Raw genomic sequence first — 27750 nt, forward strand, 5'->3', positions numbered from 1 at the left:
ATTTTTCTCCCTAACACTGACACACTTTAGCTTCCACGGCTCTTCTGCGGCTCGTTGTAATGCTTGAATGCATGGCCTTCGCAGACAGCAGCAGCGCTTTGGATGTGGGGGACGTCCTATCGAGCTGCAGCAGTTGGTCGGCTGCAACGTCCTGTGTTAGTCCGACAGTCATGTCCCTGCGAAAAGCAGTGAGTATTTTTTATTGACGCTATCCTAGTGGAAAGTTAAACATTTGCCATTCAGAGCGTAATGAGAAATGGGGGAGGAGTAGAAAGAGGAGAGTAAGGGCACAAACGGATTAGCTGCTGAGATAGTGTGAGGGAAAGGAAGGCAAAATTGAGGCATATATACAGGGGGTGGAAAATATTTCTAGACTAAACTCCCCGGCCATCACTCTTCACCATAGGAGAAGAGAAGGTGTGAGTGTCTCAGTTAAGTCTACGCAATATCTGAGACGATTTTCCTTGCATGTCAGGAAGAGGTGCACAAGGCAAAACGACTATGGTAAAGTGCCCGAGTAATCTTTTATATGCTTTAGAAATGCCCCTGATAAGTCACTGAGGAGTTAATTAGCACGCAATTTCTACACTGTTGCGATAGTATGAAACAGACTGACTTGACTGAATCGATGATCTTCATTCTAGGAATGGAAATTAAGAGAATAGGAATGACGTAGAATGCAGTGCGGAGTGGTGTAGGCCGACCTGCTTACTGCTATCCTTCGTGAAGACAGTTCATGAAAAGTTTAATCTCGTCAAGTTATGGGTGAAGCTTGAATGTAATGGCCTCAAACATTGCGGACACATTGTAGTTTTTGAGTCATGAGCCACAGGAAGACAGGAGCGTTCGCAATATTTGATTGCTGCTATGCGTTTACTTTCGTGAACAGTATTAAACCTCACAATGCCGAAGCTTCATGAATCAGTGCTGTGAAATGAGACGGCCACCTATCCGTATCGAGTAAACAAGCTTTCGGCATCGCCAAGGTCGATGAATTGGTGAACAGTAGCAAAAATTCCAAGAGAAACAGAACTGAACGCGAGTCAAATTGTTTCATCTGCGGACATACGTTGCAACGAATGGCGTATAAAGGTTTTATGCTGTACTATCAGCAACAACAGTTAAAACATAAGAAGATATTTTTAGCACCCTTTACATATACTGCGTCCACTACAGCTGGCCACTATAACTCTAATTTTAAAGTTAATTTATGCAATCATCAAATTACTCTGGTTCACAAGGTGTGGTGCACTCTGAACAGTGGATGACCCAATGCGTAGTCCAGTGTCACGTGTGTCCTTCAAGATAGAGAACTGCGCATGCGCTGTGCAAGTCGTGCTCACAAGAGACTAACGGAGGATACACGCATGAACAGGGCACACACGCCCAGGCAGGTGATGTGGTTATTTATGCTCACTGGCAACAACACAAATTTCTTAAATAGCTTAAGGAGAAGCAGTGCAACGAACTCTAGGTAGTGAGAAACCATTACTTTTAAAAGCCTCTATAATATTTGAAGGCTGCGAGCGCTCATATACGCCCTGCTCTGGATAGGTCTGCCACGCTTTAATGCATCGTATATCGGCCCCGCAAGGCCGCCATGCTAGTTGCTCACGTGTCAGTTACTCAAAATCTACTTTGTTCTTTATTATCGTGCTCCTGTCCTGCAATTATAATGCACCTAAACCCGCCTACACGATCACTACGAGCTTTAAACTGCGGTAAGTTTTCGCCGGTGGGCTGTGCTGAGCACGCAGCATCGCACTCACTGCCTGTGCAGATGTGAAGGACTCTGCGCCAGCTGTAGAGATCAGTGAAGAGGTGCGGTCGAAAGTTGGTTGATTCAATTCTTCGTTGGAATGTGTGTGTGTGTAGTTTTTCTAACTTCGCTTTTTTGCTATGCAGCAGCGGCACCCCGGCGTCCAAGAAGAGACAACAGGGCCGGGTGGCCTGTGCCCCTGAAGTGCAGTCGTCATGTGGGTGCCACCTGCTTCCTCGCCGGAAGAAAGCCCGGCCGGAGTAAGATGCATTGCAGACGGCCTTGCACTGTTACATTCGCACTCAGTATTACCTGCAACGCAGGACTAGCATGGTCTGTCGCAGAGCGCTGACGTCATATTACTCTCGCGGATGTTGTGCGTGGTGCCGCCGCTTTCAGCCACCTCATATCACAAGCTCGGCAGCGTGCATTTCCCGAGGCTTTTGCTGATTGACTCCTCGTACGTCCCATTCCTCTGCAGTGTTAGAGACGCGTTCAGCCGTCGATTCGTCTTTGTGTGCGGCTGCACACAGGTGCCGTTAGCGAAGGCCCTTCCTACTGCTTGTCTCATTGCTTAACGCACAGTCTCGGCTGGCGTATTTTACAGCTTCGAATGCTTTAGCACTACACGCATTGTTGGATGTATTCTAGGCATGGTAGTCTTAGCCGCTTTTGCGTAACATTTATTTTTCTATGTACACATGGTGAGGGTGCAAGGGAAAAAAAGCCAGAAATTGGGGCTTGGCGTGGCCCTCGGCCCCTAACCTTCCGGCCCCTAAGACGGACTAACCTAAAAAGGCCAGTTTCACAAAGTTACCCGAAAAGGAACTGCATTCGCAATAACCAATAATTCGGCACCGCACACCACCAGCGCGTCTGAGCCTAGGGGCCTCCATCCTTCTTTCCTGTACCCGCTCGGTCACACATCATGGGTTATGAGAAAGCGCTATATTTAATGATCAGAGCCATGCTCCATGTAGTGCCATACAAGTAAACGAAGTGCTTGTCCCTAATTCTCCATAAAAGTGCCCCTTTTAGCAAAGGTCTGTGCAAAGATATACTCGGGCAGTCTACCGAATAGCCTCGTTATGAAGAATTCAGGAGCCGACAAATCGACCACTACTATTCCCACTCCATGCTGCGTACTATGAGATTCAACACGCCGTGGTTGCCTGCACTCTACTTAAGAAGGCAAAGTTTGGGAGGACTTTGGAGGCCCTTTTACGAGTACATTTGTTAATGGGCACGTTGTCTAGCCCTCCGGATGCAGTGGTTCCATTGATTCCTCTTTGTTCTCTTTACTTCTGCACGCTTCACTGCAGTTCCAATGGTTCCTCTTTCTTCTCTTTGTTTCTGTACTGTTGCAGGTTCGGTGTCTTTCGGAAGCCATCCTCCACCCTGCGATCCCACTTCCCGCAATCGGTCTGATGGCTTAATTCTGCGGCTTATGACTCAGCGTGCTCGACCCGATCTGTGAGTTTGCAGCTTGTCATTTGTACACAATTTTTTAACGAATTTGATCGCAATGGTCACACATAGGCTCTTGTGATTGCAGCGGCCACACTGTGTGTTGGCCGACCAGGCGAAAGGTAAAAAAAATTAGAAATCGGAGTAAGAAAAAATTTCAGAGAGGGGCGGAATTTTTATGCATTCCCGTGGTCCATGGCATGTTCAGCTACTCGGTCAGCCGTTTTGAGCATTATAAGGTTCATTGGCTACCAACATCTGAGTCGTGTACTATAAAAGTGGTCATAAAACCACCACGTCGTCACCGTAGCATCATTTAAAAAGAAATTTCTTACAAAGCTCTGGATAATCGAGAGCAGCACTTTCATACTGTGAGGCGAGCACGGAATCCATAGGCCACCAAACAGCATTTTGCATTTTGCCAAAAATATGTGAATTTGGAATATTTAATCCGAAAGCCAAAAGTCAGCAGAAATGTGGTCATGGCAGTAAAGTGCAAATGCACGCTGTTTTAGCCGTCAGCTTCACCCACCCCCAATGAAAGGCAGATACTCTCCGCTAGATAGACTGAAACTGGGTGACGTTGCTAAGCACCGGTATGGTGATACACGCATCGATAGGTGCGAAGAAGCTATATCAACTTATCGACGACATTAGCAGTCTGCAGACTCCAGAACAGACTTTTATTGGAACCAAGCAGGTACACCTAGGTGATGACGATTCGTGCTCGTGTGGCGTGTGCTGGCTTTAAGCGCATATGTAAGCTTCGGGGCATTCTGAAAAGCAGCACCACATCTGACTGAATGGTGTACGGGCATTGCTCGTCACGTGACTAGCTTTGCTATCGATTCAACTGTCTTTCTTGACAAGCTGTGCAGTAAGTGTGACCTCAAGCAACCCTTTTGACTGACTCAGCTGTTGACGCTTCGATTTCTACGTTCATGAATTTCATCCTGTTGGCTGCAAGCGCCAAAAAATGAGACTACGTTCCGGAACCCGCGCAAAATCTTAACGGACATTTATCGGACATATCAGCCGGCTGAACGTTATCTCGAGGGAAGCGCGTAAACCATGTATACCAATTTACCTGCATTTGTTATTTTTGAGCTTCAGGTTCGCCATGGGTGTCTAACTTCGATGAAAGGATTTGCCCCAGGAGATGCAATACCAATAGCTTTTCCATTTTTCACAGCAAACGGAGCTCCAATTAAAGGGCTCCAATGGAAAATTTCTTAATTCGACTTCAGACTGTTGTGTGTTTCTAACACTGACGCATCGCTTTGCCCCGATGCAGCAGCGACATTCTTTGGGCCGACACCACGTGTCCAAACAACGCAGACTTGGTGCCTACCGCCTCTGAAGTGCAGTCGTCTTGTGGGTGCGACCGGAGGACGTCAAGAACGGATTCCTCGCCACAAGGAAGCTCGGCGTAAGATGCATTGCAGACGGCCTTGTGCTTTCACTGTCCCACTCAGTGTGACCTGCGACGAAGCGGTTGCCTTTCCTGATGTCTCCGGGTAAAGTGGTCTGCGTTATATATAAAGCAGGAGACTGCGGCAAAACTGGCACCGCAGAAAGCGACACTCTTTTTTTTAATGCGCAATACATATATAACATTCTCAGTTCTTGTGACTCGCACTCATTCGTGAAAGAAGGCAGACTCGCTCACTTGCGTGTTGCAGGTCGTAAAGCGCATTGACTGTGAATTATTTCCGCAGCGGTTCTTTGCCATGCATGGCCACATCTTTGACACAGGCCGACAAAGTCTCGCTGAGCTTCTTCCCGTCTTTTCCAGCTACATTAAATGCGCCAGCGGACATGAGTATACCTACCAGCATGGTTTGCCGCAGGGCGGTAACGTTATATTCTGAAGAGCACTTCTGGCATTGACATTGATTACTTCATCATAGTATTTCTCTTTTGCCGCTATCTGTAATAATGTGTATGCAACATAAAGGCGTTGACCGATAGAAAGGAATCCTTATAAGCTGTGTGTGGCATATCCCAGACTAATCTTTGTGGAGGTGTTTTCAACGCTTGAGTGCATAGTGATGAAATGAGCTCTGTACATCCCATCCAAGTGCATGCAAGACAATATATTACAGGAAAGCCGTAGAGCGCACACTAGAAATAATTAGTGGGTGGCTGAAAACATTCAGTGGGTATTTGCATGGTGGTTTGGCTGCTGGAATTGCCGCCAGCATCGCCCGGACCTCCAAGCCGGACAGCATGACAGCACGCTCGGCGTCCTCAGATTTCCATGCTTTACGTGGTGCCACTGCTTTCCTCCAGGCTTTTTCCTAATTTATTTCTCGTACCTTCTGTCCCTCTCAGGTCTTAGGGGCTCGTTCGGCAACCTACTCATCTTTGTGTGGGGCCACATACAGCTGCCGTTAGCGACATTAAAGAGCCTTCGTAGATATTGTCTCTTTGGGCTTCATTGCACTGTCTCGGCTGTGGTTTTTTTACAGTTTTGAGTACTTCAGCATTGAAGATGTTCTTGAAGCTGTATTTCAGGTCTTATATTCCTAGCTGCTTATGCGTAACAAAGCTTACTAACCGAACAAAGTCCGTTCCTGCTGTGTTTACAAAGAAGCTGTAATTGCATTTATCAGAAATTCGCGACATCCCTCTGCCAGCACATCTCATCCTAGGGGCCTATGGCATTCTTTTCCGCACCCACTCAGTCATTTTTATATGTTGCAGATGACGTCGCCGCTCTCTCTAATGCTCCAAGCCATGCGCTAAGTATTAGCACCCAAGGAAACAGAAGTGCTTGTCTCTAATTCTCGGTGAAGGCGCTCCTTTTAACAAAAATCAATGCCAGACACACTCTTGTGTTCTTCCCTCTTGAATCCTTATGAAAAATTCACAAGAAAAACCTGCCTGCCAGTCGAAAACTTTCACACCACGCTACGTGCTGAGAGGTCTGAGAGGACCTTGTAGCAGCTGCTCTATTTATCAAGGCGAAGTTTGTGAGCAGTTTGTAGACCCGTTTAAGAGCACAATTGATTACGATCGCGTGGCGTGCCACTCCGTTATCCAATGGTTCCACTGGTTTTCCTCTGACCACTTCGCTTCTTCAATACTGTTGCAGGTTCCTCCTCATGGCGAGGCGAGCTCAGCTCGACCCTGCCATCTCACTTCCCGCATTCGGTGTGATGGCTTCTCCGGCTCAAGGGTCAGCCTGTCTGCTCCGAACTGTGAGTTTGCAGCAACTCGTCATTCGCGGCACTTCATTTAGATGTCCACAAGCGATACCGTCGCCATCGTACCAGCCACAGTGTATGGAAGCCCGTGGTAGAAAGCAGCTGAAAGATAGCCCCCATCCATTTTGAGGCAAATTCGGAGGAGGGGGGTGTCATTTTTACACATTGCCAGGGGCATAAAATGCTCTATTGTCAGGAAGGTCCTCGGTACGCCACCACCGCGCCATCAATGGAAAACAATTTCTTTCGAACGTTCAAGCGATACATCCCGGGCCTTTTACATTGCGAGGCCAGAGTACAAACCATAGGCTACAAAACCAGGTTGCTTTTCAAGCAAAAAAGGTGAACCTAGAGTGTGCAGTGCCTTAAGACTGTATCTACTTTCTGTTGACATCTTCCGGACATGTCAGCCGGGGGATACTCAGCAGCGCTTGACAGAGCGCCAACGTTCGCGACCGTTAGGTATTACAAAACAGGCTAGCTAGACTAAATTGATGATCAGTATTCCATTAATAGAAAGCAGAAGGCGAATGGCATAGAATACAGTGATTCCAATGCGGAGTCTCTCATGTCAGAAAGACTTCGTTGCGGCTTTCATTCAAGAACACAGCCCCTCAGAAGTTCAATCTCGCCAATTAAGTTATTCCTGAAGCTTGAACAAATGCTCTTGGATCTTCGCGACCAGAGTTCTTGAGTAGTATCTGAGGCATCGTATGGCAAGGGAATTCATGTTACTTCAGGAAAACAGCGGCAATAATCGACCGCTGCTATGCAACTGCTTTCGAGAAGAGTTGTATACCGGGTAACGTCAAAAGTTCGTTATTCAGTGTTGTGCAATGGAACTGCCAGCTATCCACATCGAGAGGAGAAAACTGCTTTTGGGATTGGCGAGGTCGGTGAATTGTTGAAGGGCAGCTCCACTTCGAAGGGAAACCAGACTGAACGTTCATTCTCCTCTTCGATCCAAGAACTTACGTATTCACAGCAAATGGAGTAGTAAGAAATGGGCAGACTGTGTCTTATCTGCATCAGATAAAAAACATGCGATTGACTGACCAGTAGAAGGTGCAGTATGGAACGCCTCTACGGGTAGATTGCGGATTCTGCTCGATTAAGAATAGTCTCCGTAGTATTAAGACGGGTTAGGGGACTATGGGGCATGAAAGACGATTACAGTGGATTTGTGGGTGGATTAGAAAGAACTCAGCGGTGTAACCTTGATAGCACGTTAGTAGTCGTTTGTACCCTCCGGAATTTTTTTTCCGCTCTTTCCTGCCCCCTCTTCTATATAACTAAACGTTGCTTCTGTTTTCTTCTCATCTCGGTTGAGCGAAGCTCGCCACTACATAGTCACTGCCTAAATAAACGTGAAGGACCCTACTCTATCTGTAAACATCTCTCAGGAAGCCAAGTGCATTTTCTTAATCTGATTCTTGTTTGCTATATCTATGAAGTTGTTCTAACAGCGACTTACTGCTTTTTTTCTTTTTTAGGAGCAGCAACGTCCTTCGTTCAATTAAGAGCCAGAATCAACACAATGGAGGCAGATGCCCAGTGCCTCTGAAGTGCAATCGTCACGTGGGTGCCATCGGAGGGTGTCGAGGGCTGTTTCCTTGCCGAAAGTAAGTGCGATGTGAGGAGCATTCCTAACCGGCTTATGCATTTATAGTCTCGCTCAGTATGACCCGCAACGCAGCAGTGGCACTTTCTGTGGTCTGCGGATAAAAGTATGCCTGTTATAGTAAGATGTAGCGTGATATGTACTGTAAAAAGCGGCAGGCTTTTTATGTGTACTAATAGATTAGTAACATCTGATTTCTAAACTCCCATTGGCTCGTGAAACAAGACTGAACCAACTTTTACCTGCTGCAGTGTGATAACAGCCTCAGAATAGCATTTCCCGGTTTACTACTTATACCTGTAATGTGGGTGCATCGTACATTGGTTGAACTAAAAATGCAATTTTTACAAATAATTATTAGAAAGCACTGAGTGATTGCTTTACACGGACGTTTCCTGAGCTTGAATTAGCCCTCTACTTACTTGTCAAGACTATGAATAATACCTGGTAGCCGCCGACTTCCAATGAGAATTCGCCAGGTCCCAGTGCTACTCGAACGCCACCGGGCTTCGCGTCTCCGAGCTAGGCGCTGCGCTCTGCATCCTACATCGATTTCAGAGCTCTGCGTGATGCCAGTCATTCTGCTCGTTTCACCAGCCTAGTGGAGCCCTCTGATCCCGATGTTTTCACTCATTAGTTCCTCCTAGCACTCATCTCTCTACTTTTTTAGCGATGCCCTGGGCCGGCTTCTGATCGTTGTGCGAGGCGGCATCCAGCTTTTGTTAACAGCAAAGGCGAGCCTTCGTTGATATTTCTCATCGAGCATCATGCCCTCTCCACGGCTGCAATAAATTGCTACTATTGTAGCACTTTCTTAACCATTCAGGCATGACAGCATGATAGGCATAACAGAACCGAAAGAACCAAATAAAACCTGTTTCGGTTGGACACGCAACAAACAACTGTAATAGCCCCTAGCACGAATTCGGTGCTGTGCCGTGCAAGTGCCTCTAAGCTTAGCGGGTTATCCGGTTTTGTTCAGCAGCTGGCCGGTTATTCGGAACTACTATTTAACCAATCAAACACTACTAATCCCAATCCATGAGGCACGCTGAGAGATTTGATCGTGTTCCATCTAAACTGTTTAAAGAGGAGAGCAGTTCAAGTCTACACCGGGTTACGGTCGCATAGGGTGCAACTCCGGGTCCAATAGCTACATTAATATACCTTTGCTTCTCGTCTATACTGTTGCAGGATGCTGCTGATTCAGGGGCTCGCCTTCTCCCGTCGGCTCCACTTCCCGCAGTCGGTGTATTTGGCTTCTGCAGCTGCGCAGTCTGTTTTCAACCCAACCCGTCAGCTTTCAGCTTCTCATTCGGGTCAGGTTTTAGATGAATTTGATGGGGACGGACGAATTGGTACCCTCGGGATTGTAACGAGCACATTCTTCATGAAAAAACACACAGGTCGTTCACTTGATATTATTTTGTAGGTTTCGAGCCTTCAACAGACGAATCCGTACCCTCGGGATCGTAACAAGCACATTCATCATGACAAAACACACAGGTCTTTCACTGATATTATATTGTAGGTTTCGAGCCTTCGACGGACGAATTCGTACCCTTGGGATCGTAACGAGCACATTCTTCATGACAAAACACACAGGTCCTTCACTGATATTATTTTGTAGTTTTCGAGCCTTGGACGGACGAATCCGTACCCTCGGGATCGTAACAAGCACATTCATGACAAAACACACAGGTCCTTCACTGATATTATTTTGTAGGTTTCGAGCCTTCGACGGACGAATTCGTACTCTCGGGATCGTAACGAGCACATTCTTCATGACAAAACACACAGGTCCTTCACTGATATTATTTTGTAGGTTTCGAGCCTTCTGTGGACGAATCCGTACCCTCGGGATCGCAACGAGCACATTCTTCATGACAAAACACACAGGTCCTTCACTGATATTTTTTTGTCGGTTTCGAGATTTCAGCGTGGCGGCGCCGCCACGCTGCCACGTGGTGTGGAGCAGCTGCCGGCGGTGTGGTGCCGTGGGTGATCAGGTGGTTGGTCACGTGACCAAGTTCGACTCTACGAGCTGTAGCTATCGCGTCATTCCAGGTTTAACCAGAGCTAAACCACTGCCATTTTTTATTTTTGAATTGATTATCTGATTTATTTTTGCTGACAGTTTGTTTTCTTGCGGTGTCCACATCCAGAATGGAAATTCATGCCTCTTCGTGACTAGTGGTGTCCCCATCACTCATAGAAAAATCTTTCACGACCACCTCTGCAAATCTTACAGGCCTGGTGCCGCACATTCGCGGTGATGGCTTTTCGGCATCACATTCAGCACTTTGAGCAGGAAAAATATATGATATAGCAAACGTGCGCTTACGTCTTTTCCGTCCTTTCGTGATCACAGCCAATGTTGTCGCCATAGAACTGGATTGCCCTTACAATTCGTGAATGTCTCCACAAAATCCATGCAAGCTGGTGTTCTGGTTTATGGCATGGTACTGTAGTTTAACCACATACCCTGCACAGCTCTCTGTTCGCTTTAATGGTATTCTGTTCTTCAGCCATCCTATTCTGATGGAGGCGAAATACTGGAGGGGTTGTATATTTGAATTTCGGCTCGCATTTTAGAACCACATAAAGCCGGACTTATTCCAAAGGCTTCCATTACGAAGAGCCTGATAGCCCACAGTGGGGAGTGAATATAGAAGTTCAGTAACCTCTGTTGACTGCGCGTCTGTTCAGATGAATTAGGTCAATTATTGCTTGCGTACCGAGTAAGACACACCACGTAGCACCGTTTCACATCCAACATTCTGAGACAAAAAATGTTGAATATTGTAGGTAATGATCAATTCTTCCTTTTTGTTTTTTCATCGCTCGTGTCTCGCCGCTGATAGCAAAAAATTTAACAGCGAAAAAATGCAAGCCTGATCTGCAGATACGATTTATCTTTTTACCGCTCAAAAATGCTTTTGTGTTGAATTGTTGGGTATATGTAACGAGCGTATTTCGGTATATTGTGTACTACGCTTTCGTTCGTGAAAATTCATTAATAGATCTTGACTAACCGTGTCTTATGCTCTTTTTCCTCTAGTCCCGTGTGTCTGAGAAAAATGCTGTTTGAAGATTATAAATCTCAAAAACATCTAAGAAAATGTGGCAAGAAATTCACAAATTCCACGGCGACATCACTTTGCACAATCCCTTTTCTGTCAACCACTGGTCTAAAAACAACACACGAAGAACAATTGAGCATACTATAGGTGAACATTTCCGCGCAGTCTCCAGTTCTTCACACTATACAGAAACACATTTCGAAATATATGAACACCACTGAGAAACAGTCATCTGGTGAAATCTATTATGGTTTCACCGATTATTGAGTGGCGCCTCATGTAAATGCCCAGCGCATATAGCGCCTTTTTTCAGTTTCACAGTATGTCGGTTTTACAGCACACAGTTGTCATGTCCTCACTATCTGCCACTGTGGCAGGTGACAGTTAATAACTGGTCAGGAGAGGTTGCTTGAGAAACAACCTGGGTCTCACAAGCCCTACCATTGACAGTGTTTTTAAATCTCTTAACTGCTGCACCACTGCGCCAGGATTGCTATGAGGACTCCCTGCGATCTATGAATGACCAATTTTGCATATTTGGGCATAGGCAGAAGCTAGGCGACTGAAAAGGAGTACTTGCGCAAGAGGGATCTCTAATGCTTTTGAATTGTACTCTTAACGGTAGGTAAAGTGTTATATGATAACCAAAGAAAGAGCAGTGTCCATGTCTGCTAAGTGATATGCAAAGAGGACCCTGGCTGCAGAAGGGACCGATTAACGCTATCGGAGCAAAAAGTTCAGACGGAGCTTTAGTGTCTCCCCAAGTTTTAGGCATGGACATCCGCTTTGTGCTTTTCTAACAGGGAGCACTTCAGGGGCAGACAACCTCCAGCTACCATCCGCAAAGTACTGTACTTCCTTTACTACACATATGACAAGAAGGGTGTGGAGTCCAGGCTGAAGTAGGTTGTTTATTTTCTACCTGAACAAAGTAATATGACTTGCAGGTCAGCTGCAGTGAGCGTCTGTCTGACCTTGCTTCTATGTGGCCTTGCAGAAATATCTGGCCGGTAAAGGCCGGCGAGTCGGACAATGACTACTGAGGAGAGATCATACATTGGATGTTTGCTTTGCAGGCAAATACTAGCAGATGGGAATTATTGACCCTTTTTTATTTTTACGTGCAGTGCTGTCTTTGTTCCCATAGTCGTCTCTCTAGCCGTCCTCCTTCCCTGATGTACCCAGTATAACAGTCTCTAAGAAAGGTTCTTTTCGTTAGTCTGAAAGAGTTCTTTTCTGTGGCAGGCATCATCATTGAGACAGTCATAATGTCTCAATGGCCACTGGAGCACTTGCTAGGCATTGTGCTTTTGGCTTTGTTGGGCACCTTTTTTATATTGAACCTTAATCATCATAAAAAATGTAGAGGCCATAATTTATAAACTGCGAAAGATGTTGGTAATCAGAAAGTGGACTTATGAAGTACTGGCAGTGCTTGTTCCTTGTCTACCGTATGTATCACGTTTGTCATAATGAAACTGGGAACTTGCAAACTCAAAAAAAAAAGAAACAGGCATCTTTGAGAGACTTCAGCTGCACTGTAAGAACTGCAAAATAGTGAAGCTGCCACATTCGAAAGGATTGCTGATGGCACTCTAAATTTTTTCCTTGACTGTACTCTTGCAGGGTTACTGAAATTAGTGTCATTGTTAAGGCAGATCTAAGAAAAGTTGTTTTTATCAGAGTTGAATCATTCCACTGAAAACTAAAGAAAATTTGTCCCTTTGCTGGCAGTTTTTTTTTTTGCACTGTTTCAATTTTGCAGTTGCTGGCGTGGAATCTGAGGCAGGAATTAAGCAAGTCTAATGTGTTTCTTTATTGTACTGTGTGATTACCACTGGCATAAAAACACAGTGAAGAAGGAAAGATTTTAAAACCAGTTGTGAGAGAACTCGTAGGGTGCTTGTAAGGCATGTCTTGTCACATGTGTAGAAGCAAATAGCGTGAATGCATGTGGTCATTGCTATTCTGATTGCTTCCTGTAGGGTGATGAGCTTGCAGCTCCTTACATTCAAGAGGTCAGTGCTGTGCTGCTGCATCGGCCTGGAACGCCGCACTGCTCCAAGTTTCTTGCCAGCGTGTCCTTGTTTGTGCTTCACTACAAACTGCACAATTCACTAAATTATTGTAGCCCCTTCTCTCCATCAAAGCATAAAAACACTGCGAAGAAGGAAAGCTTTTCAAACCAGTTGTGAAAGAACTCATAGGCTGCTTGTAAGGTATGTCTTGTCGCATGTGTAGAAGCATATAGCGTAGCATATCGTTTTAAGAAAGTCTTGCTTACTTGTGTTTCAATACGCCATGCTCCCAAAGATCACCCCCACGATAATCACAGCAAGCTTTACCGAGCCCCACCACCGTGGCTCAGTGCTTAGGGCGCTCGGCTACTGATCCGGAGTTCCCGGGTTCGAACCCACTCATGGCGGCCGCGTTTTGATGGAATCCCCCCACGAGCACGTAACTCAATGCATTAAAAACATATCGCCTTCGAAACAAGGCTTGATAATTTCAGAATTAGTTCTATGATAAACTAGGGTGAGGGTGTTCTCATAGTTGCTCTGTGAAAGGAGAAAACTGCTTTGAAAACTTCCGCTTCCATGTATTCTTACGGGCGCAAAGCCTACTTTTCACCCCCACGTTTTTCCCCCAGTCGGTCCAGCCAGCGATACAAGCACCACCGCAGATCCTTTGCGGCACAGATCTGTGTTCGTCTATATACAAATTCAACAACACAAACCCACGTGCTTGAGTTTTTTAGAGTTTTAGGCTGTTTGCGGCTGAGTTGTATGTTCCTCAAAGGTGGGTTTTCTACGCAGGACCAGGGCTGTGGTTACTGTCTGCTAAGTGGTCGTCACGTGGAATGGTTCGAACGACAGCCTGGACCTACTCTGTTCACAGAAAGGCTCCAGGCTGGGAAGCTTCCCAAGGTGAGGACTGCTCCGAAGTGTTGACTTTGGCTGCAAGGAGTGACACACACGGGGGCACTTTGCGTCTCACTTCTTATTTTCCTGTATTCGCAGTGTTTCGCTATTTCTGCATGCACGGCGCCTGCATTGGTCACTAATGCAACAGCACGCTAACATAAAGCATTCTCCGGTCCGGGTGATTTAGTTTCAGTTTCAGTCACGTTTTCGAAAAGCTTTATTTAAATGCAAAAATATAACTTTTGCGATGCCTAATTATGCGATAGGATTTTTGAGGACCGAATTTAATGTACCCACAGGATACCACACGGGGTGACCGTAAAGACAAAGGTTAACCTGAACGACAAATTAGGATGCCATTTTTACCCGGCGTTAGAAAATTGCTGACATGGTGCCGTATTGGGGAGGAGATTCGAGAAAGAAAATCAGTAGAAGGTTGCAATGAAAAATTCTTAAAATAAAAAAAAACTCTGGTCACGCATTGAAGTGATTGCACATCGATCGTGCATACTATAAGTGGACAGGGGTAAGCTAAAGATCTGAAAGATTTCTTTTGTAAGTTTATGGACAATCTATAGATTGTGTGAAGATGTTTTTGTAAGGGCGGTGCGGCGCTCTACACCGAGACACTGTGCACTGAGGGACACTGGGCACTGAGCGGCAGCAGATGCTGGGGTAGAAAAGCAGGGCCCAGATTGAAGAAGTAGACGGTGGCTGATCTGCTCCTTCTCGCTCAGTGAGATCCTGGACAGTGCTCCCTTGCTCACAATGCAATACGATACGCGGTACATATGCAGTGAGATGCCTGTATCGTCTATCTACGCAGGCTGCATCGACGATTGCGATGTTCCAACTATTCTGGAGGCTGCGTGCGTCGGCTTTCTTGTCCTGAACTAGCCCTGTTAGCATGGCCAACGGGCAGATTGCGGAAGGGTGAGTGTGTTGAGACTGCCACTGCAGAATCCATTTGACTGCTATACATGGCGTGATGGTATTTGTGTGTAAGCAGGATTCATAGTAGTGCCTTCGACATCTCCGGCCAAAAACTTTAATCCTCAACTCCTCCTTCAGGGGTGACTGGGACGCAGTTCGCCAACACCTACGTGTCCCGCACCATGCCAGACATGAGCACCGCGGTGCAAGTAGTGAGGAACAAGTCCCCTGTTTCATCCTGTGCTGGCCTCTAACAACGCTGCAGCGAACAAAGTAGGAAGAGGAGACGCCTTGGTGAGTGAGGGCAGTACACCGCCTGCGCTGTCCGATGCGCTTCAGTTGGTCGTTTAGAATCAGAGTTGGGCAGAGTTTATTTTCGTGCCGCACCATATACATATCCGCAGTACGTCTCTAAAGTGACCAGACTCTAGTCTCTTGACCAGTGCAGGCAATAGAAGTCTGCAAAACAGATCCGTTACCATGGAAAAGGAATAGAAAAAAACCATACCCTTGGTGCGATTTTGCAAGCTATGTGTGCTTCCAAATGTGACCGTATAAATATTTCAATGTGGAGCTCGAAAGCTGCACAACTATGAGCGAGATAAATAATTTAATGGAACGAGAGCTGAAGAGGTCGGACTGCAGTCATGTGACGCTTAGTGTCCACGAAGGGGAGCAGGTTGAAGATTAAGTCATCCAACCAAAACAAACAGACAGGTGTGTAGGGCCGAACATCCCCATTTATTCGAACATAGAAAATAGACTAGTTCCTATTCTCGCAGTGCTGCCAAGGCTGGCAGGAGAGCATCTACACCACCAGCCGAGCACGCGCCTTCAACCCCTGGTGGCGGTACCAGCAAGGCAACACCCAGCTGGATACGTGACAGGTTGGTAAATCATTATGACGTCATAGATTCCACAAGGTTTTTGAGCTCCCCTGTAGCACTGCCGGTGTTGGGTTTATTGGTTTTCAATTCTGCTTGCCACCTTTTGCGCGAAGGAAATGCAGCCATTGAAATATGAAGCAGCAAATTGCTTATACTGCTTTTTTTTCTCTTGCAGCATCGGCTATTTGGATGCGGCATCAGGGAACAGTGATGCTTTGGTCGGCTTTTTCGTCCTGAACTAGGGGTGCGTGCCTGAGCCCACAATAAAGCTGCCGTCGAGTAAGTGTTCAAATTTCAACGTGATTTATCCATACAGATTCCTCTGTTACCTTTGCTAAATTCTTTCTTCAATGGTCGCAAAAATAGCGATGATAATGAGTCAAATTATGATTTGCCGACTTGTTGTTTTGGACACTAAAGAAAAACTAAAGTTGTCTTATTTGGATTGAATACCACGTTTTAATGACACAGAGGAAGCGAGGACTAAAACCAGTCGTGCGAGGTTTGCCCAACCTGGAAAGTGTTGGTGGTTAGCATTGCTAAGCGCAAGTTATTCTGCGAAACTGGATTCGCAGGCGGGCTCCACTGCTTGAGTGCGCGATGAGCTGTCCAATGATCCAGGGAGCCTGTTATGCACTACCTCTCACTTGCTTGCGTCCCTCATAGCCTGAGTCGCTTTGGGACGTTAAACAGTAAACAACCGTTCCTTTCCTAAAAAATCATCGGTATCTATAAAGTTGCCTATGCGGCAATGAACACATTGAAGGCCGGTGGCCTATTCCATACTTCTTAACTGAAAGACACTCGCAGTATGCGCAGTTTATCTCGAATCAAATCTAAAACTCACACTTAAGACCATATCTGATAGCAGGAGATTTTAGTGCACACTGTCGTCAATGAGGAAGCTTGGTGCAATCACATCTAAAGCTCACACTTTAGACCATATCTGATAGCAGAAGAATTTAGTGCACACTGTCGTCAATGAGGAAGCTGGGTGCAGTAGAGGGCAAGTCAGGGGATATTTTACGCTATCCAATAGCACCTGTCTCCTATATACACGTAAACATTGATACCGTTCTCCAAGTTCATGCAAAATGAGTTGCCCAGATGTAAGTTTTTGATCACAGAATCTTTATCCATCTTTATCAGCGAGTGCCTTTATCAGTGTTTTTATCGATCAAGCATCAATCGTTCACTGAGCAAATCTGCTGCCCATAGGAGACCACAGCTGGGTGACCGTTAAAATCGAAGGTCGCTTTTATTGGCCCTCGAGGACACCTCAATTCTCAAAAAGATGCCCTGAATCCAAGGCCACCTGTGGGGAAAGGAAATAGTAGACAAAGTTGCTACCTGCAGTAAAGAGAGTGGGAAAGCTCTTTAATGCAGAAGAGATTTTAGCCGGCGTTTGAGAATCGCTGACAATCTGCTATCTTGCTTACGCGTGGAAATTAGAAACCACTACTGTGGCCCGCCCCAGGCAGTGCGCATGCTGCCGGAAATGCACAGCTTCTACCTGCAATACATGGGAGCACTGTGCACCACTTTTAATAAGCATTTAATTGATTTCTATACATCTTTCGCTCCACAATGCATTGATTTTTTTATTTTTTTTTTAAACATTAAGGGTGCTGCCTCTCAAAACATTGCTCTGACTTTGGCAAGCCTCTTAATGCGTCGAAGTCATCGTAACCGACAGCGTCACTGCCATCGTTTCATGCCTCAGCTGACAACTGTCCATTATCCCGGGGCCAGGGCAAATTCTGTGCGGTTAAAACGAAATCACTAAGGGTATGTTGAAGTGCGCACGAGAAGGTCGGCAATCCGACAGCTGCTAGCGTGTCGTCTTGAAGGGTTTGAGCCATACGTGTCACGTCGGGTCGAGGTGCGAGTTCCATGTGTGGCCGCGAAAGCGGATTAGGGTTGGGGTGCTCTTCTAAAGGGTGCGCTATATGCGAAAACCTTGTGTTCTTTCTTGGCGTTTCCCGACGCGCGATCTTAAGTTCTGCGCATGAGCACCATTGGAGTTTGGTGCCAAACTTCCCGTTCAGCCTCTAGGCTAATCTCAACACTTTTATAACTGCGGATTTTACATCAAAATATCTTAGAATAAATCCTAAATGGTAACTCACATCCCGAGGGCAATATTTATTCATTTTCGCGCAGTTGATTGTTGATTAAATAGAATAAAAAGGAGAGTGAAGAATTTGTCTTCGTGTGAGGGGTTTAAACGATCATTTTGGGTCAAAAGCATCTAAATGCAGTCTAAATGGGTGCATGCACCGCCAAGCATAAATGATAAATGATTGGCGAGCTATCTGTTTGTTAAAACAAGACAAGAAAACGCATCTCTAGAAATTGATTTGCAACCGCTGTCTTACGTGTTCAAAATCACAACACTATATTCTGTTGTGCTACAGGTGCAACGGGAATGGCGGTTTTTAGTTTTGCTCTTACCCCTTTTCGCAAATATCCTTGTATTCTCGCGCATGCGAGAATACAAGAGAGGAGAGATCGGATGCCTAGTCGTGCACCCCATTGGCGGTTGCCGCAGCCCGGCCGCGCTGCGTTAAGGCCCTCTGGGCCTCGAGGGTGCAGCAGCCGGACAGGGTCGCCTCCTAGTCCTCTCGGGTGCGGTCTGGTATAGGGTGTAGGGATGAGTTTGAATCTACTCCGTTACCCTTGAGGACCCATGGTTATCTTGCCTTCGTATTACATATTCCCTGCCCTAGCCAATTTATTCCTCTTGATTTCAACTAGGATGTCATTAACTCGAGATTTTTCCCTCACCCACTCCACTCCTTCCTTCAATCATGGAGGAACATTAGGCATCAGTGTTACCCAAACAGCAAATATAATCGGCCCAACATTAAAATTGGATGATTTTCTAAGGTCCTTTACAGGACAGGTATTTACCAGTATATTGCCAATATTGGGCCAATTACCTGTTCTGCTTGGGTTGCGGTAGAGCAGCCGTTCGAGCAGCCGCAGTTGCTTAGTGGCTTTGGCGTTCACTTGCTCCTTTCAAAGTCCCGGGATTGATCCTTCATAGCTAGAACGTTAACGACGTCGTCCTCGGTTAAAGCCAAATATCTTTTCTGCAGCTATCCTGAATTCTTCTACATTCCATCTTATCCCCAACTCGTTGATGGGCTTCCGCATCACCAGTTTATTCCGTTCCCTCTACAAGTCTAGGCTAAATCGATACCTTACCTTCTTGTGGCCAACAATACTGCAACAACACTTTTGGTATTTCAGGAACTGTTTAATATTATAAGCACTAAAAAAACTGTGCATTGAAGAATTCGTTCCACGTTTGTTTTCTATTATGTTTGGCTGCCGCACCGGTTATTGACCATGTCGTATCATCCACTCCAGGGGAGCGCTGCTGTCTCCCGTCAGCCTCATACACGGATGACTCGCCAGGTATGTGCACACACACTGTGGATGCTTGAAGTGGTCCTCTGCCATCTCTAGACTGTAAGAAAGGAAAGTAAGCTTCGATAGGTGGAGAGAGAAAAAATTGGCGGTGGTTTAGTTCTGGTAAAACCTACAGTGACTCCATAGGTGCAGCTGGCCCCGCTGAAGGCCTGAAATGCTACCGTAATGTACAAAATGCCATCCGCGATTGTCTCACGAACAATCAGCCCACGTTGAGGAAACCCAGATGGTGAGATTAAATCTGGAGCCCTCAGTACGACGTCCCTCAAAGCATATACGTCGATTCGAGATGTTAGAGCCCAGAAGTTATAGTTTCACTTAGGTCGGAGCTTCGATCGAGGTTCAGTATGACACCCGCCGGTCTGCACTATAGAGAGGAAGTCATTGCCCGAATTATTTCAAAACAATTTGCCAGAGCCCGCAGTCATTGTTTGACCGTAATACATACGCAAGTACAGGCTTCAAGGAGCGTTCTATGTGTACAAAAATGGCATCAGCGATTGTCTCTGCAGCTGGGACTAAACCCCTCTGCTGTGCCAAACAGTACACGTTAACGAAACAGCGCTAGAAGGAAGGGAAGGAATTACGACAAGGAAATGCATGGTCGTGACGAGAATGTGTAGATATTCTTGGAACTTTTCGCGCGATGTCTGTGCATTGAAGTTCTTGTTTTTCTCCGGCAGCATCAATCCTTTGGATGTGACAGGCTACATCAGGACTCCAGTGGTCGCCTTCTATTTCCTGAACTAGGGCGTCTTGCATGCCCAATTTGCAAAGTACGCCAGAGTAAGTGCGCCATGAGTGGCATTTTTAACCAGTGTTGATTGCGATTCGGGGCGTGATGGTATTGGCAAGTAAGCTAAGTGCAAATTGGCTACCTGTATAGGCTGATTTATTTTCCTTCAGCTACACTAGTACCTCCAACATGGCCGAAGACAGCGGCGGTTATTTATCAGACCTAGAAGTCGCCGACTGGTTGACTACTACAAGGAAAGGGGATGCGGACGATGCGAATTCGTGCAGAAATAAAAAAAAAAAGCCTAGTGAACAGGGTCGCGTAATGAGCGCAGGCTGAACTTGTGCTCTCGAAACGTGCAATTGTTTTCTTCGCGTCATTATTGCACGTGATACTGTTGGTGGGCAAGTCTGGTTATAATAATGTGAATGTCTGTGGGTTCCCGGTTTTTCATTGCCAAACAACTACACCATGTGCCGAATGCGAAAAGGTGTGAGCTATGCTGGAGGGAACTGCAGCCGCACAAACTTAAGAGCATTGCGGGCCGCTACGTCACTTATGGGTGCGGGATTGAGGTAACCGTATGCTCTCATACACGGAAAGCGTGCTGAATACTCCATTTCGCTTTATTGAGAATGTTAGTCACATGGGTTGAAGTGTTTATTCTCCCAACCTACCCATTCATCCATTTGTACCGCTTCAAATGATTTCGGGCTGTTCTATTCTGCGTAATTCACGCATTCCCCAATTTTCAGGAATACTTCAGGGAAGAAAGTACATTCATGGCGCGAGTAAATACTGCAGCTCTCCAACAGCCTGTGGTCGCGCATTGACACACGCGCTGCCACGCATAACTATAACGCATCTACTCAGATGCAGAAAGAATGAGCAATGTCGGCACACATAACATGGCCAGCAGCCCACAGGAGAAATAAAAATCAGAGCAATAACATTTACATTGAACTTGACTTCAGACTGATGTTTTAGAAGAAATATCAAACATCACTCTGAATTAAATCAACACTGCTCTAGCAGTACGGAGAGCAGTATCAGCAAAAGTCCACCAATAGATCTCTGTCATCGACAGTTTATAACGCGGTCTTAGGTTGATGCTCAGACGGCGGCGAAACCACGGCAGCGACAGAGTCTCTCTCCTGTTCAGGTCAGCAGGCGCTCTCTCTGAGCGATGGTTGTTGTTGTTCCCCTCACAAAATGGCACATACCCACAAGGGGGATTGGCCATAACCAGGCGGTCACTATTTAAATAGCATATTGAGGAAAAACGCTAAGGCGCCTGTGTGCTGTGCGATGTCAGCGCACGTTAAAGATCCCCAGGTGGTCAAAATTATTCCGGAGCCCTCCACTACGGCACCTTTCTTCTTTCACTCCCTCCTTTATCCCTTCCCTTACGGCGCGGTTGAGGTGTCCGCCGACATATGAGAAAGATACTGCGCCATTTCCTTTCCTTCAAAACCAATTATTATTATTATTATGGCAAGCATGGGATGACCTAACAAAAATTGTGTAACTCTGTTTCCGTAGCAGAGGAGGTTGCAGGAGGTTAGGGTGACCTAACAAACTGAAAATTAGGTAAGGGAATCTTTAAAAAAGAGAGATTGTGAGAGAGAGAGTAGGAATTGCAAAACGTAGTTACCCAAATACGAAAGCTTATGATGGTATGGACAGTATGAAAGCCTATGAAGGTAGACGTTTTGATTCTAGGAGATAATTATGAACGGCAGAGCAAACATTCCCATTGGTATGGCCAAGCATAGAAGCGCCAATGGACAGAACAACAGCAGAAGACAGACGCAAATTGAGATTCTGCATTGGGACCTCTAATAGTCGCCTCCGGATCGATGAGTAGCGATGACAAAAGAGAAGTGCTCTATTGTTTCCGGCTAAACACAATGGTATTGTGATGACAGTGAGGCTAGGATGATGATCTTCCTCGCAATGGCCCCGGGGAGAAAAGGAGCCATCCTGGCTACTCATTGTGCCGACAACGCAACCTGGTCGTATATAGTACGGCTTGAGTCGTTGGACATGCGTAGTCTCGCGACCACGTGGGCGGAGATCGGAAGACGGTGAGGGGCTCACAGAGGATGTGCGCTCCAGGACGCGGTGGGGGCCAGGGTATTTTGAAAGAAGTTTCGTTGAGAGGCCGGAAGCAGTGGAAGGGATCCGCAGCCAGACGAGTGAACCGATTGGGAAATCCGGATCAAGCTAACCGTCGTCATGGCGGTGTTTTTGGCGCCCCTGAGAGTCTGCCGGGAGTGACCGTGCAATCTGGCGGGAGTCTTCGGCGTGCTGGGCAGCTTCATAAACAGTTGTACAACTTTGTCGATGGATGTCGGCCGTAGAGCCAAAAAAATGGGGAGAAACCGGTGATGGAGTTGGTAGCAGTGTTGTGGGCGTACGTAACATAGGGTAGAACGAGGTCCCAGTTCGTGTGGTTGGCCGCAACGTACATCGCCAGCATGCCGCCCAGAGTGCGATTAAATCGTTCAGTTAGACCATTTGTTTCCGGTAGGCTGTACAAGTCCGATGAATGATATTGCACTCGGCGAGTAGAGCTTTAACAACGTCAGCCAAGACGCGTCCTCCATTACTGAGGAGTTCACAAGGAGCACCGTGGCGAAGTATAAAGCGCTGCATAATGATGGACGCGGTTCCTGCATACCGGTTCAGGTGACCAATGGCAACAATGACCCAGTGGTTGCCAGCAGCGATGTAAGGCAGAGGTCGTATAAATCGATGCCAACATGGCCGAAGGGGCGAGGAAAACAATGTAGTGGTTGCAACTGTCCAGCAGAGTGATAAGGCAGTTGCTTACGGCGTTGGCAGGACGTGCAGGAGCGAACGTACTCTACGATGAAGTTATACTAGCTTTCCAGTAGTACCATAGACGGATGCTAGTGTACGTCTTGAAGACTCCCGCGTGGCCGCATTGCGGGTCAGCTTGGAAACTGGTGCAGATTTGGGGCCGGAGATGTCGTGGATTACGAGAAGCCATTTCTGTCTATCTGACTTACAGTAGCGCTTATAGAATAGATCATCGGGAATGGGAAAATGTGAAGCTTGGCGACGAAGGGCGCTGGATAGTGGAGGTTTAGATGGGTCGGAGAGAAAGTCAAGAACAGAAGCAATCCACTCATATTTACGCTGCTCAGAAAGCATGTCACAGGTGGTGAGCGAAGGCGCAGTGGATTCTATGGCGCAGAGGCTGGCAAACTCGGCCGGTAGCGGGGAGCGGGACAGGGCATCTGCGTCCTGATGCTTGCGGCCCGACTGTTATACGACACGTATGTTATATTCTTGGAGCTCACGGGGCCAGGCGACCAGAGGGATCTTCTAACGAAGAAAGCCAACACAGGGCATGATGCTCGGTGACCACGTCAAACGGACAGCCATAGAGATAAGGTCGAATTTTGCCAACGGCCCAGACACTGGCCAACCACACTTTTCCCTTACCGAGTAGTTGGATTCGGCTTTCCTGAGGGTGAGGCTGGCGTAAGCAACCACATCCTCCTCGAATTCAAACTCGCGTTGGGCGAGCACAGCTCCGAGGCCAATGCCACTGGCGTCCGTGTGTACTTTGGCTGGGGCTTGAGGGTCGTATTGACGCAAGATGGGTGGTGCCGTGAGGAGTCTGCGCAAGGTGTTGTAGGCGTCGTCGCAGGCACGCGATCATATTGGCGCAGATAATTGAGGCCATAGACAATTCGCTTGTGGCGCAGTTCTCGCCTCAGGAACTGCGGCGTCTAGTTTTCATCTTGCGAAAGATTCGGGCACCGGCGCGGGGGAGAAGGGGAGCGGCAACGAGGAAAAGGTGAGCACCGGGTGGAGAAGGGAGTGCGGTCAGGTGAAAGCGGGCGACTCTTTGGCGGCTCGGCTGGCGATGAGTATTCACTGCGAGGAGGCCAGTAAAAGGCATCTGGGGAGATTGGCGCACGACGACGGCAAAGCCGGGCCACGTGACCAGGCAGTCCGCAAGAGTAGCAAATAGGCCGACTATCACTTGTATGTCAGTGAAGGCCAAATTGTCGAAGCGGTCGCAAAAAAGGCTTCGGAGCGTGAGGAACTTGAGGCACAGACGCTTGAGGTGGAGCGTAGGTTGGACGGTAGTTAGGCGGCCGTGGCCGAGAGATGGCGGCAGCGTAGGTCAGGGGTGCAGCGACAGGTGCGGACGGCTGTGCTGGTGCGGGTGGAGGGACCGCTGAAAGGGCCTCAGCCACTTGTTCGCTGATGGCAGTGCGAAGGTAGGAGAACTTCCAGCAGATATCTATGAATGTCAAGTAGAGAATGCAATTATGCTAATGCGAACATTAACCCGTTATCGTTATCCGAAAAACTGCCATCCGTGAACACTGGATCTGGACACCGGAACCGAAGGGACAACTAAACTGCTAGTGGGCTGAATTCGCTTTTTTTTAAACTACGCAAATAGACTGTCATTTTTTTTTCTCAATTGAATGGGCAGATTTTACTGCTTGTAAGCCAAACATCCCCATCTATTCGAACATAGAAAATAAGCTCGTTGTTATTCTCGCAGCGCTGTCAAGCCTGACAGGAGAGCATCTACGCCACCAGCCGAGCACGGGACCCCAACCCCTGGTTGCGGCACCAGGGCAACACCCAGCCGGATACATCACAGGTTGGTAAATCATGACGTCATTGAATCCGCAAGGTTTTTGAGCTCCCCTGTATCACGGCCGGTGTCGGGTATATTGGTTTTCAATTTTTCTCACTATCTTTTGCGCGAAGAAAGTGCAGCCATTGAAATATGAAGCAGCATTTAACGCGGAAGACAAAACACTGTTTGGTATCGGAGAAATGAGTGAGAAATATTTATCTAGCTTATGTGAAAGAATCGATGCTTCCAATTTGCTGTACTCCTTCCATTGTTGAGCACGGTAATCAGGTACTGAAGGGATGAGTAGAAGATCCAGCACACATCCCATTAGCTACAGCTGAGTAGCATCAGTCAATTTAGCCAGCTCTTTTCCTGTGCTCTCGTTTGGTTACATAATTTTCGCGGTGACAAAATTTTAATTCTTACCATGACCAAACAGCCCGTGAACAACTGCATACACAGGACGCAGCTTCAAGGCAGAAAGAAACATGAAGAATTTGGAACAAATATCGGCTTACTGGTCGGGTATATTGGTTTTCAATTTTTCTCACTATCTTTTGCGCGAAGAAAGTGCAGCCATTGAAATATGAAGCAGCATTTAACGCGGAAGACAAAACACTGTTTGGTATCGGAGAAATGAGTGAGAAATATTTATCTAGCTTATGTGAATGAATCGATGCTTCCTATTTGCTGGACTCCTTCCATTGTTGAGCATGGTAATCAGGTACTGAAGGGATGAGTAGAAGATCCAGCACACATCCCATTAGCTACAGCTGAGTAGCATCAGTCAATTTAGCCAGCTCTTTTCCTGTGCTCTCGTTTGGTTACATAATTTTCGCGGTGACAAAATTTTAATTCTTACCATGACCAAACAGCCCGTGAACAACTGCATACACAGGACGCAGGTTCAAGGCAGAAAGAAACATGAAGAATCTGGAACAAATATCGGCTTACTGGCGAGCGGCCCGATTCAAAACGCACGACAGAATTTTCTGTCGCGCCACACAATTCTGTGTTGTGAGAAAAGCTTTTTTTTCGTGCATTGTGTTGTGCGACACAGGTTCGTACCCTGGGTTACTTTGAACGACAATGGTAATTGCTGTAAGTTCTGTCGGACGAAAGACATCTTTCGCGTACTTATGTTCATGGCGGTACCAGGTATTATTTCCCGCAGAGAGTCCTGTTCTTTTTCTTCTATTGACTACACTAGAATTCTTGACAAACTTTTGCAGACATTCATTACTGAGTCATCGGGCATTGTTTTTCATTCTCCGAATCATTTCGAATCAATAAATCAATATATCAATCAATCAATAATCTTGCTAATCATTTTGTTCGGTTTCTTAAAAATTTAATTATTCCATTTCTTTAATAGACTGCCATCGAAAGGTAATGAGTGTCCTCCTTACTCTCCCCTTCTCCCAGAGTCTCGAGCGCAAGGCTCCAGAGTTGGAAGAATCCATCGATACTTGCGCCCAGTGTGGCCATCTGTCCAAGGGCTGGACCATCAAAGGCACCTGTCTCTCTCTTTGGCCTTTGGCGTAGACCTCCAAGGTCAAACATTTGCGGTACGTTTGTCTTTTACGTGCTCTCGCGATCGCGGCCGATGTTGTCACAGTAGATATACAACGAATTGCCCCTACAAGACGAGGATGTCTTTGCTAAAGCCATGCAGGCTTGTTTACGAGTTCACGGCCCGGCACTGCAGTTTAGCTACATACGCTGTGTAGCTCACTGTTTGCTTTCATGGTGTTCAGTTCTTCAGCGGTGGCTACACTATTCTGATGGAGGAGAAATGCTGGACGGGTTGTATATTTTAATTTCGACTCCCATTGTAGAACCACAGATGGGCGGATATATTCCAAAGGCTTCCAATACGAAGAACCTCGTGGCCCACAGTGAGGCGTGAATATAGAAGTTCAGTGACCTCAGTTGACTCCGCGTCTGTTCATATGAATTAGGTTAATTATTAATTACTTGCGTCTCGCGTAACATGAGCGACTTAGTGTGTTAGCTTGGCAACGTTTCGGTAAAATCAGTGTTGTGTGAAATTTGATTACCAATTTAATCTGTTGCGGGGAAGCCGTCCGAGAGGTTAGTGAAATGCCTTACCACATGTAGTGTGGCATGGAATAAAAATATTTGTATAAGGGACGGATCACCGGAGTGGAGTAATCGCTACTTAATACGCTGCAGTAACGAGAGCAATAACGATACTGATAACGGTAACGAGAGCATCTGGTTTTTGTTCTCAGTTTCTGGGAGGTTCAGAACAAAGTCAAGGCATGCGAAGGATTTTAACTTTTCTTTTTGCGCCTCTCGAGCTGGCGATCACTATTGCTTAATTGTTTACTTGCCACATTACAAGGTTGTTTTACGTGCAGGAATGAAATGAGTCTCCATCGAACGTAAAATGACCTACCACGTGTAAAACAGAGCTATTGGAAATTTCCACCGAGCAAGGCACACTACGTAGCACCGTTTCACATCCAACATTTTGAGACCAAAATTTTAAATATTGAAGGTAGTGATCAATTCCTTTGTTTCTGTTTTTCCATCGCTCGCGTCTGGGAGCTTACAGCGAAAACCTTCCTAGGAAAAAAATACAAGTCTGATATGCAGATACCATTTCTCTCTTTCCCGCTCAAAAACTCTCTTGTCCGGAATTGTTGCGTATATGTAACTATCGTATTTCAGTGTATTGTGTACCACGCTTTCACACGTGAAATTCTATTATGAGATCTTGACTAACCGAGGATCATGCTCTTTTTTCCCTAGTCTCGGTGTTCAACTTAGAAGCCAGACCTGGAACCCTCCCCTACTTGTTTATCCAGCAACAGCCCACCCCTTGATGTCCGGACTTGCTGTTGGCTCGGAAAAAAGTCCAAGCGATGTTGTACCGCGGCAGCTACAACACTGCCTTAGCTACAGCCCAAGGGGCTGCGGCCAAGCATACGCCAGCACAACCTGTACGGACCTTGTGTGGGACAAGAGAAACAAGGGGGAAAAATAAAATTTATAATGAAAAATGAAGCTCCGAGCCTGGTATGTCCAGTT

The 27750-nt window shown here is 46.6% G+C and overlaps 1 protein-coding gene and 1 long non-coding RNA gene across 6 annotated transcripts in view; one reads left to right on the forward strand and one right to left on the reverse strand.

Moving 5' to 3' along the window:
* Positions 1 to 27750, reverse strand: part of LOC144101980 (uncharacterized) — a 128356-nt gene that overhangs the window by 61938 nt on the left and 38668 nt on the right. The gene's annotated exons all lie outside the window — the stretch shown is intronic.
* On the forward strand, positions 84 to 27692 carry LOC144100513 (uncharacterized). 5 transcript variants are annotated; one of them, XR_013307700.1, is made up of 16 exons: positions 84 to 188; positions 1906 to 2019; positions 3127 to 3232; positions 4521 to 4655; positions 6324 to 6429; positions 7929 to 8057; positions 11943 to 12041; positions 13956 to 14066; positions 14890 to 14996; positions 15135 to 15290; positions 15779 to 15883; positions 19259 to 19306; positions 20005 to 20107; positions 24613 to 24714; positions 26119 to 26261; positions 27472 to 27692. XR_013307700.1 is itself a non-coding variant. In XM_077633442.1 (11 exons), exons 7-11 carry the CDS (start codon positions 19295 to 19297, stop codon positions 27487 to 27489), a joined length of 378 nt encoding a protein of 125 aa, XP_077489568.1. In that variant the 5' UTR covers positions 7956 to 8057; positions 13956 to 14066; positions 14890 to 14996; positions 15135 to 15290; positions 15779 to 15883; positions 16059 to 16162; positions 19259 to 19294; the 3' UTR covers positions 27490 to 27692. The 5 variants fall into 5 exon arrangements, 4 of the variants coding, with proteins under 4 accessions (XP_077489568.1, XP_077489570.1, XP_077489567.1 ...); XM_077633442.1 differs by lacking the exons at positions 84 to 188; positions 1906 to 2019; positions 3127 to 3232; ... (1 more) ...; positions 6324 to 6429; positions 11943 to 12041 and adding an exon at positions 16059 to 16162 and having other exon boundaries at positions 7956 to 8057; XM_077633444.1 differs by lacking the exons at positions 84 to 188; positions 1906 to 2019; positions 3127 to 3232; ... (2 more) ...; positions 11943 to 12041; positions 19259 to 19306 and adding an exon at positions 16059 to 16162 and having other exon boundaries at positions 7956 to 8057.

Source organism: Amblyomma americanum, chromosome 8, assembly GCF_052857255.1.
Source record: "Amblyomma americanum isolate KBUSLIRL-KWMA chromosome 8, ASM5285725v1, whole genome shotgun sequence".
NCBI lineage: Eukaryota > Metazoa > Arthropoda > Arachnida > Ixodida > Ixodidae > Amblyomma > Amblyomma americanum.

Coding starts and splice junctions, on each gene's coding strand:
- LOC144100513 (XM_077633442.1), top strand. Junction 20,108..24,612: donor AATTTGCAAAGTACGCCAGA/GTAAGTGCGCCA, acceptor TTATTCTCGCAG/CGCTGTCAAGCCTGACAGGA. Junction 24,715..26,118: donor CCCAGCCGGATACATCACAG/GTTGGTAAATCA, acceptor CCCTTCTCCCAG/AGTCTCGAGCGCAAGGCTCC.